The following is a 20,033-nucleotide window of genomic DNA, read 5'->3' as shown; positions in this document are numbered from 1 at the left end:
TGTGTCGGGTCCCTATGGAGGTCAGATTATGAACCACTTTGTGTGTGCTAGGAACTGAACCGGGGTCCACTCCAAGAATAGCCAGCATTCTTAACTGTTGAGTCAACTCTCCAGCCCCTCTATAAGGAACTCGTAACAAAATTCTGCACCATAAGTTTTCTGATCACTCAAAGATATTATATTAGTTCCTCTAATAAAAGCAACAAAACAGAGGTAGTGTTTCTACCTACAGGTAGTGTTGCCTATGGGACTCTGAAACGTATTTACACTGTGATCACCATTAGCTGGATAATCTCACCACCTCTGGATGTTGTACCTTAAGATGAGTTTGGCTCTATTCAAGAGTCAGTAAACTATTTTCAAAACTTTTTCTTTCTCTCTTTTTAAAAATTATGTGAATGTGGATGTGAGCGTGGGGGCCAGAGGATGTCAGATCTTCTGAAGGTTGGAGGTTACAACCTACTTTATGTAAAGGCTGGTAAACAAATTCAGGTCCTCTGCAAGAATGGTTGGTACATGCTTAACCAGTGATCTGCTTGTCTATCCCTTCAGCAATTTTTTTGCTGTATCAGGCCAGAGAGGAAACATTTTAGGACTTATGGGCCATATAGTCTCTACTGAAATCTTCTGTAGCAGCAAAAAAGCAGCCAAAGATGATATACAGATCAATATATGTCAGAGGACCCTAATGTTGCTTTTAATCCTACAACCCACAGCCACAATCACAAACAAGCAAAACAGTTACTTCAGCTTTCCTAACATTTCTAAAATGAGAGACCAAACTTTAGGTGTTTGTGGGCAGAATCAGTCTGTGATCCTCAAGTCCACTTTGTAATCAGGATTGTTCCTATTACTTTCTCCCCTTTTAAACAATTCTGAGCCCCATTAACAGAAATGCATAGACTGAGGAATTTTGATAAACTGGGCCCGTGTTATCCATCTATCCTTCTTTCTGAATCCTACCACTTCTCACTTATCCATTCCTCTCATAATCGACACATTAATTAAAGTCAGTAAATTAATATTCTAGTTTCAAAACCTTTTTTTCTAATATTTGCAGAATAGACCTCTATCAAATTGTCCATTATGATACAGCTATGTACTGGGGAAAAAAAAAACATGAATGTCGATACCCTCTGTATCTTTCTTTGGCTCTCCCCTCCCACACAATTTGTTTAGTCCTATTCTGGTTTACTTAGATTTTGTTTTTAGATTTTTTTTCCTTTTTTCTTTTTAAAAAGATGCCTGCCTATATTCTAACGAGAAAGAGGGAAAGAAAAAGTATGGATGTGGGGTGCTGGGGAAGTATGTGGGGGCTGGGAGGAAGAAATCAGATTATATGAAAAAAATCAATTTTAAAATTTAAAAGTGTCTATAAAGTGACTTTACATGCATTTAAAAAAAATAAGCAGCAAGCTGGGCAGTGGTGACACATGCAGGTGATTCTGAGTTCGAGGCCAGCCAAGGTTACACAAGGTTTGATTTTGAAACATCAAAAATCAAGCAGGAGCTGGAGATGGCTCAGTAATTGAACATTTGCTGCTCTTTCAAAGAACTGAGGTTTGGTTTTCATTACCCACATGGTGGCTTACAACTATAACTCCAATCTGATCTGATATGGTCTCCTGTCCTCCATGGGCACCAGACAGACAGACACGCATACAAACAGTGGATTTGCACGAATGTGTGCAAAACACTCATACACATTAAATTAAAAATAAGTCTTTAAAAATATCAGGCAAATGAGGCTGGAAAGAGATCATTTACAATTTAAAACTCAATTTGTAAGTTTTCCAAAGATTTGTAGCAGCAAGTCAAAACAAAAGCTGTCTTCTTAGCTGAATAAATGTCTAATTAATCAACATTTAATCTGCTGAACCTTAAGCAACCCATTAAAAATAGGACAGTGAAAGCCAAAAGCAGATTTCCTCACTCTTGATCTGGTTTTCTTTTGTCTGTGCTGTTTTGACCGTTCTTTGGTTAAGTGCATAGAAAGCTAAGAAACCTCAGAAGGCAAAGTAGATTTAGGAACTTCTACATCAGGTACTCAGAACTGGCTGGTTTTCCTTTCTGATCTGTCTTACTTGCTATTGTCATATGCTAGTTCTTTTAATTCTTGCTTTTTGGTTTTAAGGTGAAATTTTGCTATGTTCTCGCCCATCTTTTGAGGTGTAGGGTTTCAAGGATGCACTACCAGTTTGATCTCCTTTTTCTTTCTTTTCTTCCTTCTTTCATTTTTTTGATACGAGGTTTTTCTGTTTAACATCCTGGCTCTCCTGGAACTTACTTTGTAGAGCAGGTTGGCCCCAAACTCTCAGAGATCTGCCTGCCTCTGCCTCTCTAGTGCTGGGATTAAATCATTATTTTTTCTTTTAAGAACAAAGGTTTCAGCTGGGCATGGTAATGCATACCATTATTCCTAGTAAGTTCCAGGATAGCCAGAGGTACACAGAGACGACCCCCCCACAACCTCCCCCACCCCCGGTCTTAAAAAACAAATAAACAAAAATCAAAAGCAACCAACCAAAACCAAACACCATCACCCAAAGAACAAGTGTTTCCTGGCTGGGGAGATGGTTCAGTCTGTGAGGTGGCTGTAGTGTAAGTATAAGGACCTGTGTTCAGGTCACCAGCACTTATATAAAAGCTAGGCATATGTGTCTATAATCCTACCACCATGGTGGCAGGGCTGAAGTTTGGTATATGGAACAGAGGGATCCCTGGAGCTCATTGACCATTCAGTCAATTCAAATGATGGGCTCCAGAATCAGTAAGAAACCTGCCTTCAAAAACAAACAATAAAAAACCCCAAACAAACCTTGAAGAAAAGAAGGAATTCAATGTTGACCACACACATGTATACTTACATTTTAACTCTCTCTCCTCTCTCTCTCTCTCTCTCTCTCTCTCTCTCTCTCTCTCTCTCTCTCTCTCTCTCTCTCTCACACACACACACACACTATATATATATATATATAGTTTGAAGGCAAACAGTGAGATTTAGAACTTTTAGCTCCTTCTCCAGCACCATGTCTGCCTGCAGCCATCCACCATGACGATTATGGACTAAAACTCTGAACCGTAAGCCTGCCCAAATTAAATGTTTTCCTTTATGAGAGTTGCCATGGTCATGCTGTCCCTTTACAGCAATAAAGTTATTTTTTTCAGACAAGATCTCCTGAGTAAATTGGAAGCATGGGGACCCTGGGAGAGGCTGACGGGGAGGGGAGCAGAGAAAAATGTAGAGCTCAATAAAAATCAGAAAAATTTTTTTAAAAAGGTTATTTTTTCAGTAGAAACTTCTAATTCTAAAACTAAAGCAATAAAAATGTAACAACCAGGGAAGTTGGGTTTGTTCTATGAATGTAATTTAATAACCTAGAAGATTCCATGGAAATCAGAGGTATACAGTAGAAACAACATGACCTTACTAGACTGTAAATTAGGACATTGTTTGCTTGTGAAAACTCCTCTGGCCTATGACCTCAAGTATGTCACTTAATCTCAAGGCTCTTCATCAAACCAGGAGTATCTTCTTTTTAAATATATGCCACTTAAGCCATTATTATTTTTTTAGAAAGATTTTTATCTTTTAAAATGTTTGTGTCTGTGTATGGGTACATGTAAGCATGTGGAGGTACCCATGGATGCCTGAGGCACTGATCCCTATGGAGCTGGAGTTGAAGACATTTGTGAACCATCCTATGGTATATGCTGGGAAGTGAACTTGGGTCTTCTTTTAACTGCTAAGCCATCTCTGCAGCCCCAGAATATTAGTCTTTTAATAAATTAAAGCTAGTGGAATAGAGACTTTAAAGTAAAGAGAAAGTTGTAACAGTGGTAGAGCACTTCCCTAGCACACATGAGATTTGGGTTCAATCCTTAGTATGTATCAAAAAGAAAAATAGAAATCCTATGTGTCAATGACAGAATTTTATTTTTTAAAATTTTATGTGTGTGTGTCTGTGTATAAGCCTGTTTGAATATATGTGTACTGTGCATTCTCACGAGTCTTTGGAGGCCAGAAGAAGGAATAATATCCCCTGGACCTGGAATTACAAATGGTTGTGAGCTGCCAAGTAGGTGCCGGGTACTGAATCTTGCCCCATCCAAATTTACTTACGAGCACCAGCAAATCCACTAACAAGATAAAATAAAACCAAGAACAATCACAGTTCTACTGGGAATATATTAAAATATATATTTATTTAGCTCAGTAAAAATTACCCAAATAAACTCATTATTTTAGGCACTTCATTTAGCAACAATTAACAAAGTCTCTCATGTCAGGAAGGGTTTGCCACTGCCCTGCACTCCACTCTAATATTCGAATCTAATCTTGGAAAAGACCCTCGGAAAGTATACGAGCAGGACACATTCTGGTGACCATTAAAAGGAAACAATGCGTTTTAAGACAGAGGGGATGATGATTTCAAATACACCGACCAAAAAATTTTCTGAGGTGATTTTCATTTTTTTTGGCACATGTCAACCCAATTGGCTTTAAACTTGCTATGGAGCCAAGGCCTGCCTTTAACTACTTACTAATCCTGCATCTACTGTCTAAATGCTGGAATCACAGACATCAGCCACCATGGCTATCTAAGGTGATTTTTAAGGTAAGATCTAAAGATTGATAAGACTATTGGAAAAAGACTTTTCTACAAGCTTTAACATTTGTTTATGTAAAGAAAATGAACTATGAAAACACTTCTGAAGAACCAAATCAAATCAGACAACAACAAAACCACCAGTGTAACAAATAAGAGGAAGCAAGTGCTGGGAGATAAAGGCCATGGAAGGAGGTTTTGATTCTGAGTACAAAACTACAAAGTGCTGGTTGGCGGCAGGATGGCGATTTATTATTAATAGCTAAGCATGATGGCACAGGCCTGCATGCACAGCGCTCAAGAGTTAGAGCACCCAAATCACACTGATGCTGAGACAGGAAGCTCCTGAGTTACAGGTGAATCTGGGTTACCATTAGAGAAAGACCATCTCAAAAAACATGGCTGGAAAGATGGTTCAGCAACCTTCCTAATGCTGTGACTTTAATACAGTTCCTCATGTTGTGGTGATCCCCAACCATGATAAAATTATTTTCATTGCTACATCATAATTAAAACTTTGCTACTTTTATGAATCATAATGTAAATATCTGTTTTACAATGGTCTTAGTTGACCCCTGTGGAAGGGTCATTTGACCCCCAAAGGGTTACAACCAACAGGTTGAGAACCACCGAGTTTAAGAGCATTTACTGCTCTTACGGAGGACCAGGGTTCAATTCTCAGCAACCATACAGTAGTTCCCAACTATCCATAACTCCAATTCCAGGGGGGTTGACTCCCTCTTCTGACCTCCCTGGGCACCAAGCATGCATGTGGTACACAGTCATACATACAGGCAAAACACTCACATACATAAAATAATCTAAAAAAAAAATCAAACCTAAAAACAAACAAACAAAAAAAACAAAACAAAAATTCCTTACTAAGGTGTTAAGAAATTACTGGAAGTAGCCAATGGGAGACTACTGCTACAACTGTGATCTTAAATGTTGCAGTCCCAAAAGACTTTTCGTAAACTGATGGCTCAGCTGATTTTTGTTTGTTTCCATCAAGCAAATTATCAGAAAGCGCAGACTGGCTTCAAACTTCTGAATCTCTTGCCACCCCTGCCCCAAGAGATTAGAATGCCCAGATTTTAAGGATTATTGTCAAGACTTAGTTTGAATAGCTAAATGGATGGTGATTTGTATTCTACAGAAACAGGAAAAGCTAGGAGAGGGCAAGAAACTGAATTCTTCTTCGGAGATGCTAATGCTTGAAAATAAACACGGGCTTCAATAGGAGACAGTACAGACTTTGACACAAAGTTGGTCCTTAGTATTCCTAAGTCCTGCACTGGAGATCTTGCCCACTCACAAGAACTGCAGCTACAGAATCAGTACCTGAGGTACGCTGGCAGTCATGCAGTCTGAGGTCATGAGTGATCTCTGCACAAAGTTTGAGTTGCTCTACAGGCACACTCTTAGCAATGGTCAATGTAATATTTTGCCTTGTATTTCAGTTCTCTGATGTGGGATTTCCCCTCTTAATGCTGTGAATATGTTGTATTACCATTTGTTAATAAAGAAGCTGCTTTGGCCTATGGCAGGGCAGAATATTGCAAGATGGGAAATCCAAGCAAAGATAGGAGGAAATAGAGCAATGTCAGGGAGATGCTACGTCGCTGCTGAAGGAGAAAAATGCGAGAAACTTACCAGTAAGCCACAGCCTAGTGGCGATAAACAGATTAATATAAATGGGTTAATTTAAGATATGAGAGTTAGATAGGAATGCACCTAAGCCATTGGCCAAAACAATGCTGTACTTAAAGCTTTTGTGTGATGATTTGGGTTTGGACAGCCAGGAAACGAAAGCACAACCTCCGATTACAGTTCTCATCGTTAGAGACAGTGTCCTTTTAAGGTCTATTTTAAACACCTTATTTTGCACTTTTGGCCTTTTGTTAGTGATTTCACTGTTTAAAATAGCCCCCAACCATCGAGCTGAGGTGCTGTCGATGTCTAGCATTCACAAGTGATTTACAAAAGGTCGCAATTGAACTTTATATAGGCAAACTTCATTAGATATAAACGCTAGTACCATCAGCCATGAGTTCAATGTTAATGAATTAACTGCACTAAATAAACTCTTTAAACATAATACACCCAAAGCAAGGTGATGCATGTACTAAATGGTGAAGATTTGTTGATCAGAGACTTACAGGAACCTATACTTGCATTTTCCCAAGAAGATGGACTTTGAAGGGTAGCTAAAAACAACAGAAAGAAGCTGAACGTAGTAATACAAACTTGTGACCCCAGCATACAGAGGCCAAAGCGGGCTCCTGGGCTATATACAGTAAGCCGGTCTTAGCAAAAGACTGGCAAAGAGAAAAGGTCCTTTAACAGATTTAAAAATAGATACAGAAGTTTAGCAAAACATAATTATTTCTTGTTTTTGATGTAATGCTGAGATACAAACCTAAGGCAGAATTAGATCACCAAGAGGCTTTAGTGCCATATCATGGATCACCATGTGTTATATAAAAAACACAAAAAGATGTGAAAATTAAAGTCACACGATTGCAACTGGCTTCGGAAGACTCAACTAGCATGAGTAGATAGAAAAGCTGGCAACAAAGACATCAAATCAGGACAATCAGGACATTGTTTTAAAAAGTGTAAGCAAAAGGTAATAAATAACAGTAGTAGCGCATATCATGAAAACCTGAAATAGAAACAATGATTACAAAAGACACAGCCTACCACAGCAGTTTATTGCAAGTCAAAGAATGAAGCTTACAAAAGTAAAGTTAGACAAGACATCTCCCACTGCAAAAATAAAAAGATGGCCTTGTGTAGCTATTCACCTGGTATAAAGAATAAAAAATAAGTTGTATAAAGACTTACCGGAATATCTTTACTGAATTATGTATTCAATCTTGTTATTTTAAATACCAAGCACTGTACAAGGTTATACAAGACAAAACACTGTTTTACTCACTTAGCGATATTCAAAATTACACTACAGCAAATCTTTATGAACATTTCTACAATAATACATAGAAATAACATCACTAAAATGAGTTTTCTTATGTGCTTTTAACTGAAACCCAAAGCAACAAACAACAAGAACCGTTCACCTAAGATCATACATCCTCTTAAATTATTACTCAGCTTAAATGATCAAATTTAAAACCTAAACTGACCTGGAGCACCATGGAAAACTATAATATAAAGGAATGATTTTTTTTAAATGCCAATAGAAGAGAAAAAGAATGAAGAAAAGAAAAAAGCCATCAAGTGAAAAGTGCCCACTCTTCCTCTAAGGTTTAGAGATGGAGCACCTCCAATTCGACCTAAAAGCAAGAATTTTTTAAGAGGATAAAAAAAATATCGAACTGATATGTTAAAAATATATAGGTTTAAAAATACTCAAAAGACTTAATATAGCCACTCTACAAGTAAAAACAAAGTTTTAAAAATAAATCTTGGGGTACTGGGGAGATGATTCAATTGTTGAAGTACCAGCCAAAAAACCATGAGGACCTTAGTTCAGTTCTATAGTAGTACCCTTACAACAGCCACTTGTATCTGAAACTTCTACACTGGGGTGCGGACAGGCAGGGATCCCTGAAGCTCGCTGGCCAAATTTAGCTAACTGATAAGCTCCCGGTTCAGTGAGAAACTTTAAAAAAAAAAACAAGGTGGAACACTGGTTGCAGAACATGGAGAAATCAGACGGTATCAGGTATGTTCACCCTGGTAGACAGACAAAGAAATCACTCTGGAACTGACTGGGAAATTTCCTCCCCCACTGACTAGCTTTTCATGATGTGGAAGGTGCTGTGTAGGCTCCTGGGAAATCTTACCTAGAATGTACCCTTCATGCAACAATACCCACCTACCAGGCAATATGTGCCAATTAGTGTCCCAGTGGAAAGATTGTTATGGGGTAACAACTGGGGAGAATTCATGCTTGGTACTATAAACCTGGTTCCAAGTCCTTGGCTGGAGACCCAGGTCCTCCCCACCTCCCTACCCACCCAACTTATGTTTTTTCTTCTTTTTTCGCTCTCTTAAAAACAAAGCAACAAAGAAAATCAAAACACAAAATCAGTAAGACAATTTAGTCAAAACTTTGGTAGCACGGGGGCACTGGGGGCTAGCTACTACTGTTGCTGTGCTTAAATGGACATGATTTCAAAACTGCCTTTCTAAAAATTTATGTTTATGCCCATAGATTAGTGCTGCTCAGCCTTGGTCAGTTTTCTACAGTGGGAAGCAGTTAACAAAGGGACTCATAAGCAATTAAAATAACAGGAATGTTCAGTTCCAAAAAGTACATCTGTATCAGCCCCTTAAGGCTCAGAGAACACTGTGGAAGATGAGAAGAAAAGAATGTAAGAGTTGGAGGATGAGGATGATTGCTGAGAAATGCCATCTTTTGGACACAACATGGCAACTACACTCATGAGCGAACAACTGTGACAGCTGCCAAGATCAAGACAGTTAAAAGTCCCTCATGGATGGGGCAGAAACTCACAAGGAATCCTTCTTAGTTAAGGAGTATACTTGGCAGTGACCGCAGCTGGGAGGAGTCACTTTTCTTTGGGGTGTGACTACTGGTAGACTACTGGTAGACTGCCTAAATTAAGGTGCACGGGGTTGCACCACACCCTTGTGCATAAAGGTGCTGAGTTCAAGGCCAGCATAGTTTACAGAGGGAGTTCTAGAATAGACACCAAAGCTACACAGAGAAACCCTATCTCTTCCCCCACACACCCAAAAAAAGAAAGCATATGTGAAGTTGGAGGCATTTTAGAGGAGATGATGCTGAGTTTGAGAGGAGTGGGTATGGGTATAATCAAAATACATTGTAACATATATGATATTTTCAAAGAATAAGAAAAAAGTAATATATTAAGAAACAAAGATTTTCTCCAATGGAGAGTTACCAGGTATATCAACTACACTCCAGGGCTGGCCCCATGCCAGGAGTAGCTGGCCAGCACAAAACAGACTTGTGGCTTTTTGTGCACCTTTTGTTTCGGTATGTATGTATGTGTGTGTCTTAGTGGTGTTGTTTTGTTCTTTGTTTTTTCTTTTGTGACAGTTTCTCTGTGTAGACCTGGCTGTCCTGGAACTCACTCTGTAAACCAGGTTGGACCTGAGATCAAGAGATCTGTCTGCCTCCTGAGTGCTGGGAATAAGGTTGTGCACCACCACCATACTTGCTTATTTTGTTATTGAGAGTACAGACAATGAGAAAGAATATGAAGTTGGGTGGGGAGAACCTGAGAGATTTAGAGAGGGCAAGGAATGTAAACAAAATATATTGTACAAAAATTAAAATAAAATTAAGAAAAAGTAAGAAAAAAGGGGGGGGCTGAAGGAACAGTTTAGAAGGAAAAAAAAAAAAACAAAAAAGGGGGCTGAAGGAACTCCTCTTCCAGTGGGGTTCAATTCCCAGTACCCAATACTGTGGCATAACTTCAGTTCCAAGGGATCCACCACCCTGCCCTCTTCTGGCTTTAATGGGCACCAGGCATGCATGTGTACACACATGTGCAGGTAAAATACTCAATAATAAATGTTTAAGACAGAAAGAAGAGATTGATTGAGGAAGATAGCCAACACTGATTTTGTCATCTACACCCATACATGTATACACATGCACATGCTCACAAAACATGGTATATGAGTGTGTGTATGCATATATATGTATACACACATATCATAAACACACACACATATACAGATTTTAAAAATAGGGGTTGCATGATTTAGGAGTAAACTAAATAATGGAATGAAATAAAAGCAAAATTATATATAGGCAAAATACCCTAAAATATAGAATGCTCATTCATAGACACTAGTAGTTTACATCATTGAATCCACCTGAATGAGTAACTCAACTAAAAAAAGATTTTTTTGGATAGTCTTGCTGTAAAGCTGAGGATGACCTCAATTTCAAGATCCTCGTACCTCTGCTTGCATCCTAGGATTACAGGTGCACTACCATTGCCTGGCTAGAAAAACATTGCTTTTGTCTCACACCACAGTCCAGGGCCTGGATCTCAGTATGTAGCCCAGGCTAGCCTTAATCTCACAGATGCCACTCTAACTAGCTTGGAAAATAAGGCCAGCTGGGTATAGTGCCATACACTTTTAATCATGGTCCTCCAGAAGCAGAGGGACCTCAGAATTTGAGGCAGGACAGCCAGAGCTACATAGTAAGACCTTGTCTCTAAAACAGGTAAACAAACAAAAAAAAAAAGTTCTTATAGTATAAACTCCATAGCTCTATTCCAGAGAATAGATTTCAAATTAATCCGCCTGTCATGAATACAAATTTAAAAGGCCAAGCAGTGGGGTACACCTGCAGTGCCATAAACTTGGGCTAAAGTAGGAGCCCAGGAGTCAGCTTGGGTAACAGTCAAGTACAAGAAAGCAGATTCCCTGGATCCAGTTCTAAAGCTTGAACTTTATAAAGGTCTGAGCTATGGCTCAGGAATCTACAAGTTGTAAGGAGCATTCAAACTGACTCTACTGCAAATACCAGGAAGGAGACCCCTTCAGTGTTTTAGCTAAAATCTTCAATTTAGACACAAAATAAGTCAAACAGATTAGGTTAAATGCTTAACTCAAATTTAGGACTCCCTATTCCTCCCAAGCTGACTGTTTTTCTCCAGCTTTTGCCATCTCTCAGGCTTTTCCACTAATTCTACTCAAACTTTTAACTTTACAAGCAACCACTGTTACCAGGCATTTGATGTTCCCTGGGACCACAGTGGGACTATATTGTTAATGTATTGATAAAAATCCTTCAGTATTCACTGGGGAGAGATTATGTCACCCGCATTCATGCCCATATACTTAAAATCATCTTTAATTATACTTAGTCCAAAGTAAACATTATGTATACAGTTGTTATGTATAGGTTAGGGAATAACAACAAGGAAAAAGTCTGTACCTAATTTAGTTCAGCTGTAGTTTTTAAAAACGATTGCTTTTTTCGGAGGGTAGAGGTGTTTCATGCATTTTAGGATGACCTCAAGCTCATAAACTGTAGGGGATGACCTTGAAAGTCTAATTCTCCTGTCTCTACTTCGAATATTGGGATTATAGGCATACACCAAGACTCCAGTTTATGTAGTCAGTGCTGGCCATCGAATCCAGGGAGTCATGCATGCCAAGCAAGCACTCCACCAACTTAGCAACATCACCAGTCCCTAAAAATGAAGTTTTGATCTTTAGTTGGTTTAATCTGTGAAAGTAGAGCACACACGAGGAGCGGACCATGTAGATATCTTCCGCAAGGAGCATAAAGCTCCTTGAAGAGACACTGAACTTTTTACTTTTGTGTCCCCTTCATAGTAAGACATAAACCATTTACTTTTCTTGCTTTCAACTTGTATCTAGGCCCTGTTTGTTTTTTCTCCCCTAAGTAAAAACGTAGCACAGTACAAGGACTATAATAAACAGGAAATAATGGAGTTAATACTTAGCCTTGAAAAGCGGTATTTTTCTAATGGGGGGATGGGACCTTATAATCAAGCAGAAAGCCAATTTTGTGGGTCATAAATTGCTTTAAAAAAAAAAGCGAGTTTGTGCCTGTGCTGGAATGTAAAACATATTTCTGAGTTACAGTAAAAAGTTTTAAGGGTATAACTTCTTCAATATATTTTTATTATTTGGCAGATAAAGCTACTCATTTCACCCAATTCACATTCAATGATCCAGTCTCAATTCCAGCTCTCAAAGACTTATTTATTATCCATTTCCCCTTCCTTAACACAAATGAAAAGAAGGATGGGCCAAATCCTAAGTGTGACATCTGTTTTTCACAGTGAAGTGAGTCACCTGGTGTCACGATGCACTTCAAATGGACTCCTGGAGCACCTGTCTCTCGACTCAAGTCCGCCTCAAATTCTAAATGCTCTAAAGAGGCTTTAAAATTTCACAACTTGCCACAATCCACACAGGCCTTAATGTATGTGGTTTGTTTCAAGATCACCTTTACTGTGACGCCAAATGTTCTACTTTCATCAGAACATTACTTAACCCTTGATGCTGTCTACAGAACTTTTAATTATGCATATGCTATGTGAGACAGGGTTTCTCTGTGGTTTTGGAGCCTGTCCTGGAACTAGCTCTTGTAGATCAGGCTGGTCTCGAACTCAGAGATCCGCCTGCCTCTGCCTCTCGAGTGCTGGGATTAAAAACATGCGTCACTACGGCTAGGCATCACATTGATACTTTTTAAAGAAGTTTCCTATCATATCTTTCAACTCATCAAGAAAAATATGAATGTTTATGATATGAGCTGTCAGTCTTCTTTTTTGTACTGCTACCAACAATATTCTTTTTTGAAGTGAAACTCAGCTTCCTGAAATAACTTTCCTAAATTTCTCAAACTGGAATTAGTCTCCACCCTCCAAATCACACCAACACGTGTTCATACTGCTACTTAGCAACTATGGATCCATGACTACACTATGAATCTGTCTCCCACAACAGCCACCACGACCGACTTTAACGCCTATGTGCACACTTGTATAGCTCAAACATACCAGAGCACATCTCTACAAAGTAAGAGCCTGGTACTGGCTTACTGCATTGTTCTAAAAGTTAAGAGATGAAACAAAAATAGGAGGTATTTCATTCATTCTTTCTTTCCTTTTTGGACAGAGGGTTCCTTTCTGTAGCTCTGGCTGTCTTAGAATTCACTACGTAGGTCAGGCTGGCCTCAAAGTCAGAGGTCTGCTCCCTCTTGTGGTGAGTGAGATTAAAGGTATGCGCCCTTAAACTCGACTAACAGATATTTCTAATGTTGCACGTCTTTTATATTCTCAACTGTATAAAGTCTTTTAAAAATATGTAAAACCAGTTGTGCACGGTGGCATTCGAGTTTAATCCTAGCTAGTATTTGGGAGGCAGAGGCAAAGGGATCTCTGAGTTCAAGGCCAGCCTGATCTACAAGGCAGTTACACAGAAAAACCCAGGCTCAAACCTCACCTCCCCCCAAAATGTCAAACAGTTGAGTGGGATAGAAACTTGCCACCAAGCCTGACTATTTGAGTACAGTCCCTGGGCAGGACCCACGTGGTGGAAGGAGAGAAACGACTCCCAACAAGTTCTCCTGACTTCCACATGCGTGCCACGGCACAAGATCTCCCCCAAAATATAAATATAAAAATTAAGTGTATTACGGAGAAATGGTAACACGGAATACAGAAGTAAAAGCACAAGGCCTGATAAAAACAGGATACCTTTTTTGCATTTCCACACGTGGTCCGGCAAGCTGGGATTTGAAACCCTCTCCCCGCTTCAGCTTTCTAATCTGTCACGTCACCCCATTTTACTTGAATAAAAGCAAAAACAACAACAACAACAAAAAACCCTCCACACTGTGAACCGGACTACAGACTACTCTGCTGAATTTGCCTTAACTTTTGCTCAGGGGCCCAAAATAAAAAACAGGAACATTAGATAGTCAGCTCCCTCGTGCCCAAGTCCTGTGCCAGACACCCCACTGACCACATTCACCGAGACAGGGCAACCATTTCCCTTTAACATTTTCCAACTAAGATGGAAGTGTGTCTAGACCTGGACATTTTTAATCCTCTTTAAGCCGGAGTTTTTTAGGTCACCGTCTATCCTCCACTAGCTATGGTCTCGGGTCTCAACGTGACTGGAGATAGGCATCTCTCTTCCCAGGCAGTCTTTCCAGAACTTCCCAACGTCACCCTAAGGTCCCATTAACTTCCACAGGCAGCTACTTCTGCAGGCCTCCAGGAAGGGGATGCAGCAGGGGCGGACGAGGTCCCCAGACGATGGCTCTAAGTTTGGGCACTTTTATTCCTAACTCTGGAGTTGATTTCCATCCAGGAAACTCGACTTCCCTACAGGTTCTTACACTTTCTGACTATCACCTCCTCCTCCAGGACCGTGTTCGCCTCCCATCACTTCGTCCGTCGCTCTCACTTCACCGCTCCGGCCTCCCCTGCCCACCCGGCTCCTCGCCCCTTACTCACTTTGGGCTTTTCTGGCGGCTTCTTCCGGTTCTTCTTCTTCTGCTCGTCGCTTCTGAGAGTCTTCAGCTGGGCTGGGTCTTCGGGGGCCGGGGCTGACGCGGCCGTCTCCTCCCGCTTGCGGGGCGGGCTCCTCCGCTTCTTGCGGGCGCCGGCGCAAGCCGCGGCCCAGCCGTAGCCGAGCAGGAAGAGCAGCAGCAGCCCGAGCGCGCCGGTGCCCACCAGGATCACCCAGCCCGGGTACCGCTTCGGCTCCAGCCCCAGGTCGAGGCCCAGTTCGGTGCGCAGGAAACCGAGGCCGGCAGACAGCAACTCCCGCAGCCGGGCAGAGCCCTCCTCGGCCTGCTGGGCCAGCTCGTCCTGCCAGCTCGGTGCAGCCATCTTCCCTCCCGTCACACAGACTCGCGGGATGACGCCGGGGCGCACGGACGCCGCTCGAGGAGTCGTGGGAGGCGACGGGGTCCGCGACACCTCAGGCCGAGCGCATCGCGGCCGTCCGTCCCGCACGGCCGAGCGGGGGGTCGGGGAGGGCCGAGGGGCTCCCGGTCCCCGCAGCCGGCCTCACGCCGCCGCCGCCGCCAGGAGGACAGGAGGCGGCGGGGACAGAGTGTCTCCAGAGGCGGCCGCTAAGCGGCGTCGGGGCGCCAGCGCCAGGCCCCGCTGTCCTCCCCCGGCGGAACAATGGCGGCTCCGGCCGCGACACACGCCGCGCGCGGGGGCCGGCGCGGGTCACGTGGGTGCGGTGGGCGGGGTCACGTGGGTGCGGTGGGCGGGGCCTGCCGGCCGCCGGTCTCGGGGTTCCCTTTCGCAGCGTGCGGCGGGCTGCGTGCGGCGCGGTGCTGCGGAGCTGGGGAAGCGGGAGCGGAAGGCCTGACAGCCGGAGCCCTGCTGCTCTGGGAGCGGGGAGGGACTCCGGCGTGCGAGCAGGCTTTCCCCGCACTTTCCTGCAGAGTTGAGCGGCTTTTTCTCCCTAAGGTCACCGGTCGGTTGGATGCTTCCAGAGGGGGCACCGTGGAGTCTGAGGCCACGGCACGTGTAACTCACAATTGAGTGTTTCTTCGGGGCGGACTAGCATTTAACAGTTGCCAACGTGTGCGTCCGTTGGCTCATTCACTCCTACTGCCTGTTGTCAGACTCCAGAATTAAAAAGTCTGGCAAGCCCGTTGGCGGCACTATTATTTTCCCACTAATTTGTCGCCTTAATAGGAAATATTGAGACGAAGTGCATTAGGTTGTATTTATATGCAGAGGAAGCTTCCTTGTGGCATATTATTTTAAGCTTTCATAAAACACAAAGAGTTGCGTGTGTTGCCCGACAGTTGAATGTAGCATTAAAAGGAAATTAGGTGGGCTGGGGAATGTCGCTCAGTGATAGAGCGGGCTTGCAGAGCATATGCAGGCAACCAAAAATAAATAAATGAGGCGCTTCTTCAGTTCTTAATTATAAAAATACTTGGGGGCTTCCTTAGGATTTAAGTTTTGATTCTGCTAAAAGGGAACAGTGTCTCTCATTAAATGATAATTAGCATGTAAGCAACTGAGGTAAATACAAACTAAAATTCTATTAATGTATTTTGACCTACTTTGCGTCAGTGTTGTAATGAGTATTCTGATTAATGGGTGGAGTTTTGTAAGAAGCCACTCTTAGAGTTTTCTGCAGGCTTATAATTATGGACTGAATTATAAAGGCCATAACCTAAGTATGGGGTCTGCATGAACTCTAAAATTTTTAAACAAATCCCTTTATATTTTTGGAATGAGATCTATAATCCCGCATATTTGTGTTGGTTCCAGGCACAAGGGTAGACGTTCTACTGATCATTCTAGATTATCTCCTATGGATTTATTGAAAGACCTGGATAAATCCAGCCCCCCCCCCCCCAGCAGGAAGAGAAGAATCAAAAATCTAGGATTAGCCGGTTCAGTGACTTGTTTCAGGAACTAGCTGAAGATAAAGTTAGATTGTAATCTTGAGAATAATCTTGAGAAACAGGGAGTTTCCCCCTTGTGATTATCATTACTGTTTTAGGAACTAACTGATTATGACCTTGGGAGTGGTCCTGAGGGGCTGGGAGTTGCCCCCTTGTGGCTGTCACTGGATTTTCGGAATTTTCTACGACCCTTTTGGATTACTGGGCTATGGTTTCTTCCCTTAAAAACTCCTTTTCCCGGTCACTCGGGGTCGAACTCTTCCCCTACGCGGGTTATGAGTCTCGGCCCCAGTTCCCTGGTTCCCGGCTCATCTCATCATTAAAGCCTTGTGTGATAGCAGCAAGGACGGTCTCTCGTGAGTTACTGGGTGGGTCGTGTTATCCCGAGACTTGAGTGAGAGTCTTCCCCAGCACTGGGGGTCTTTCATTATGAATTAAATGGTTACAGTAATTGAGGTGAGCATGCTAATCCCTTTGGCAGTCTCACAAGTAAATATGATTTAGTAAGTTCATATTGTCTTGTTTTCCCCCCTGTTTGCTGTATTTGGTATCAGGGACATACTCATTATCCCATCTCCCCCTCTCCTCTTTGTGTATGTACATCTATTATATGCACTATTTTTGTGGTCTTGGTGGGGATTGAACCCAGAGACTTCAGCATGGTAGACCATCACTCCCCTACTGAACAATATCTTTATCCCACCATGCATTTATATGTTAAAAACAAAGTGGCGTCACATCCTGCTGGTATTTATTCAGTGTAGCTGTGAGCATTTATGATAATTAAGAAAACTTGTAATGATATAACTTACTTCCAGAAAGTTAGGTTTATAAATTGCAACAGCACAAAGATTAGATTAAGATTTAAATGAAGGGATCTCTGTGAGTTCGAGGCCAGCCTGGTCTACAAGAGCTAGTTCCAGGACAGGAACCAAAAAGCTATGGAGAAACCCTCTCGAAAATCCAAAAAAAAAAAAAAAAGATTTAAATGAAGCAGGACTTTGGAAGACTCAAGGGCAAACAGAGTGCGCTTGACAGAATACTAGCTCTGGTCTGAGTAGATAAAGAGTCCTAATTCTTTGAGAATGACCAAGATAAAATGTAAAGTGTGCTGAAACCCTTAATGAGAAGTTCTGAGTTGGAAATGAGGAGTGCTTTTTCTGAGTGACTATTCCAGGGCCTGTCACTCATAAAGGAATGAACTCTGAACTCACACAGCAGCGTGACTGTACCTGTTGATGCTGAATGAAAGGAGCCAGACAAAAAGTACATGGTGCATGGTTCCATTTGTATAATTAGAAAATGAAAACTGACCCGCACTGACAGCAAATCAGTGGTGACGTAGGGACTTGGGATAGGACCAAGACCTTTGAGGAAGACATTAAAGAGAGATACAAGGGAAGTTGGCGGCTAGGGTAGGAGGAAGGGAAGCAGACTTCCAGGCAAGCCCCGTTTCAAACAAAAACTCAAACACTTAATTTTTACTGCCGCGATAAAATACTATGACCAAAAGCAAACGGTGGAAGAAAGAATTTATTTGGCTTCTGGTTCCAGAGGGTTGGGGTCGATGAGGGCCTGTAGTCACGACAGCAGGAAAGGAGAGGTCACATCTTCATTCACAAGCAAGAAGGAGAGGGAAGTGGAAGAGGGATGGGTGTAACCCTCAACACCTTCCCCCAGTGGCTTGCTTCTTCCAACAGGGCTCCACAGCCTAAAGTTCCATAACCTTGCTAAATGGCGTTACCAAGTGTGAAAACACACACACACACACACACCCAGGCGACGTTTCTCATTTAACTCAGCTCGGGTCCTACAAAAGTGAATTCCAAGCAAAGTGTTTTCCCACCTATGATTTTGAAGAACAAAATTTCTCAACATACTATTGTTTATTATGGAGACAATACTTTATAGGTTTATATAGTAAATATGCACATGTGATTATATTGTTACATAAAATGAGTATGCATATAAAATTTATCAATTTTACTGGCAAGATATTTTTAATTAAAAATATTTTTATTCTTAAGAATTCCATACATGTATACAATGAAATAAATAAGATCATAATCCACTCACCAGTTAGTTCCCTCTAACTTCCTTCACATGGCCTCTCAACATGTTCTTCCAATTTCATGTCTCTGTCTCTGTATCCCTCACTAGTGTTTTGCTATAGGCACTGTGGCTGCGCCCCTTGAGAGGCAGAGACAGGCAGATCTCTGTGAGTTTGAGGCCACCTTGGTTTATGTAAGACTGAGTTCTAGGACATCCAGTGCCATAATGAGACTTTGTCTCGAACAAACAAAAAGCATACCACACACACAAGGAAGAAGGAGGCTTTTTCTTGGTTCTCAGTCTGAGAGGGTGCTACACACCATGTTGGGGGAGGCCTGCAGAACTAATAATGTTGGTGGCAGGAGAGTGCAGCTGGGGTTTCTCACAACTTGGTTCCAGAAGCACAGGGACTAGGTCTAGAAGCAGGCCTGTTACTCTCAAGCCTTACCCTCCCGGACTGGCTTCCTGCTGCAAGGCCCCCTTTCCTAAAAATTCTGCAATCTACCCAAATGGCACCACCAGATGGGAACACAAGAGTGGCAAGAACTCTAAGTAGTTAAGATCACATATTGCTCCGCCTTTGTTTGATTGCCTGCAACGATAGCAGGTGACCTACAGTTACCTCTAACTCCAGCTCCAGGAGTTCTGATGCCAGTGACCTCCGTGGGCAGGCCCCACACTTGGCATTTGCTCATACAGATACAAAAACCTGATTAAAAATAAAAGAAACCTTCAAACAATATCCTGACCATTTCAGTAAAAGGTTCTGGGGTTGTGGTGACTCAAGCTCCTTCCACCATTTATTCAATCTTTCAGTTATCAGATTTTTATTAAATCCCAACACTTTGCTTCTGTCCTCAAAATACCCCCAAAACTGAAAGAAAAATAAACAAACAACAACAAAAACAAGCCCAAAACAAGAAACAAAACTCTGCCTTGAGCACCAGGAAGGCAGAGGTAGGCAGATCTCTGTGAGTTAGAGGCCAGCCTGGTCTACACAGTGAGTTCCAGGATAGCCAGAGCTATACAGAAAAACCCTGTCTCAAAAAACAAACAAACAAAAAAGAAAGAAACAAAAACCTGGAAACCAGGCAATTTGAGCTTCGAACTGATGTAGGGCTAGCTGTGACCAGTGGGTCCTTAGGTCTGTGTTTAAGAATAACTATTTTCTTTTTTAAATATTTATTATGTATACAATATTCTGTCTGTGTGTATGCCTGCAGGCAAGAAGAGGGCACCAGACCCCATTACAGATGGTTGTGAGCCACCATGTGGTTGCTGGGAATTGAACTCAGGACATTTGGAAGAACAGGCAATGCTCTTAACCTCTGAACCATCTCTCCACCCCCAATAACTATTTTCTTAACATGGAATAACGGCAGAAGACTGCGGCGCACCACGCCCACCTGCGCTCTGGGGGGGGGGTGAGGGAAAGAGAGAGAGAGAGAGAGAGAGAGAGAGAGAGA

General features: G+C 42.0%; 1 protein-coding gene across 3 annotated transcripts in view; it reads right to left on the bottom strand.

Annotated features, from left to right (window-relative positions):
- Positions 1 to 15,262, bottom strand: part of Mtdh (metadherin) — a 53,146-nt gene extending 37,884 nt beyond the window's left edge. For 2 of the 3 annotated variants that reach the window (XM_050162353.1, XM_050162369.1), the window contains exon 1: positions 14,588 to 15,259. In XM_050162353.1, the coding sequence (XP_050018310.1) occupies positions 14,588 to 14,965 (378 nt within the window). In that variant the 5' untranslated portion in view covers positions 14,966 to 15,259. Of the gene's footprint in view, positions 1 to 14,587 lie in introns of all 3 variants that reach the window. The other variant, XM_050162359.1, reaches the window with a different exon arrangement.
- Positions 15,263 to 20,033: the final 4,771 nt, after the last annotated feature.

Source organism: Alexandromys fortis, unplaced genomic scaffold (genome assembly GCF_014885135.2).
Source record: "Alexandromys fortis isolate MF-2015 unplaced genomic scaffold, M_Fortis_MF-2015_v1.1 scaffold_17, whole genome shotgun sequence".
In the NCBI taxonomy this organism is placed as follows: domain Eukaryota; kingdom Metazoa; phylum Chordata; class Mammalia; order Rodentia; family Cricetidae; genus Alexandromys; species Alexandromys fortis.
Note: the sequence above shows the minus strand (reverse complement) of the source record. Positions and strands in the feature narration are given on the sequence as shown.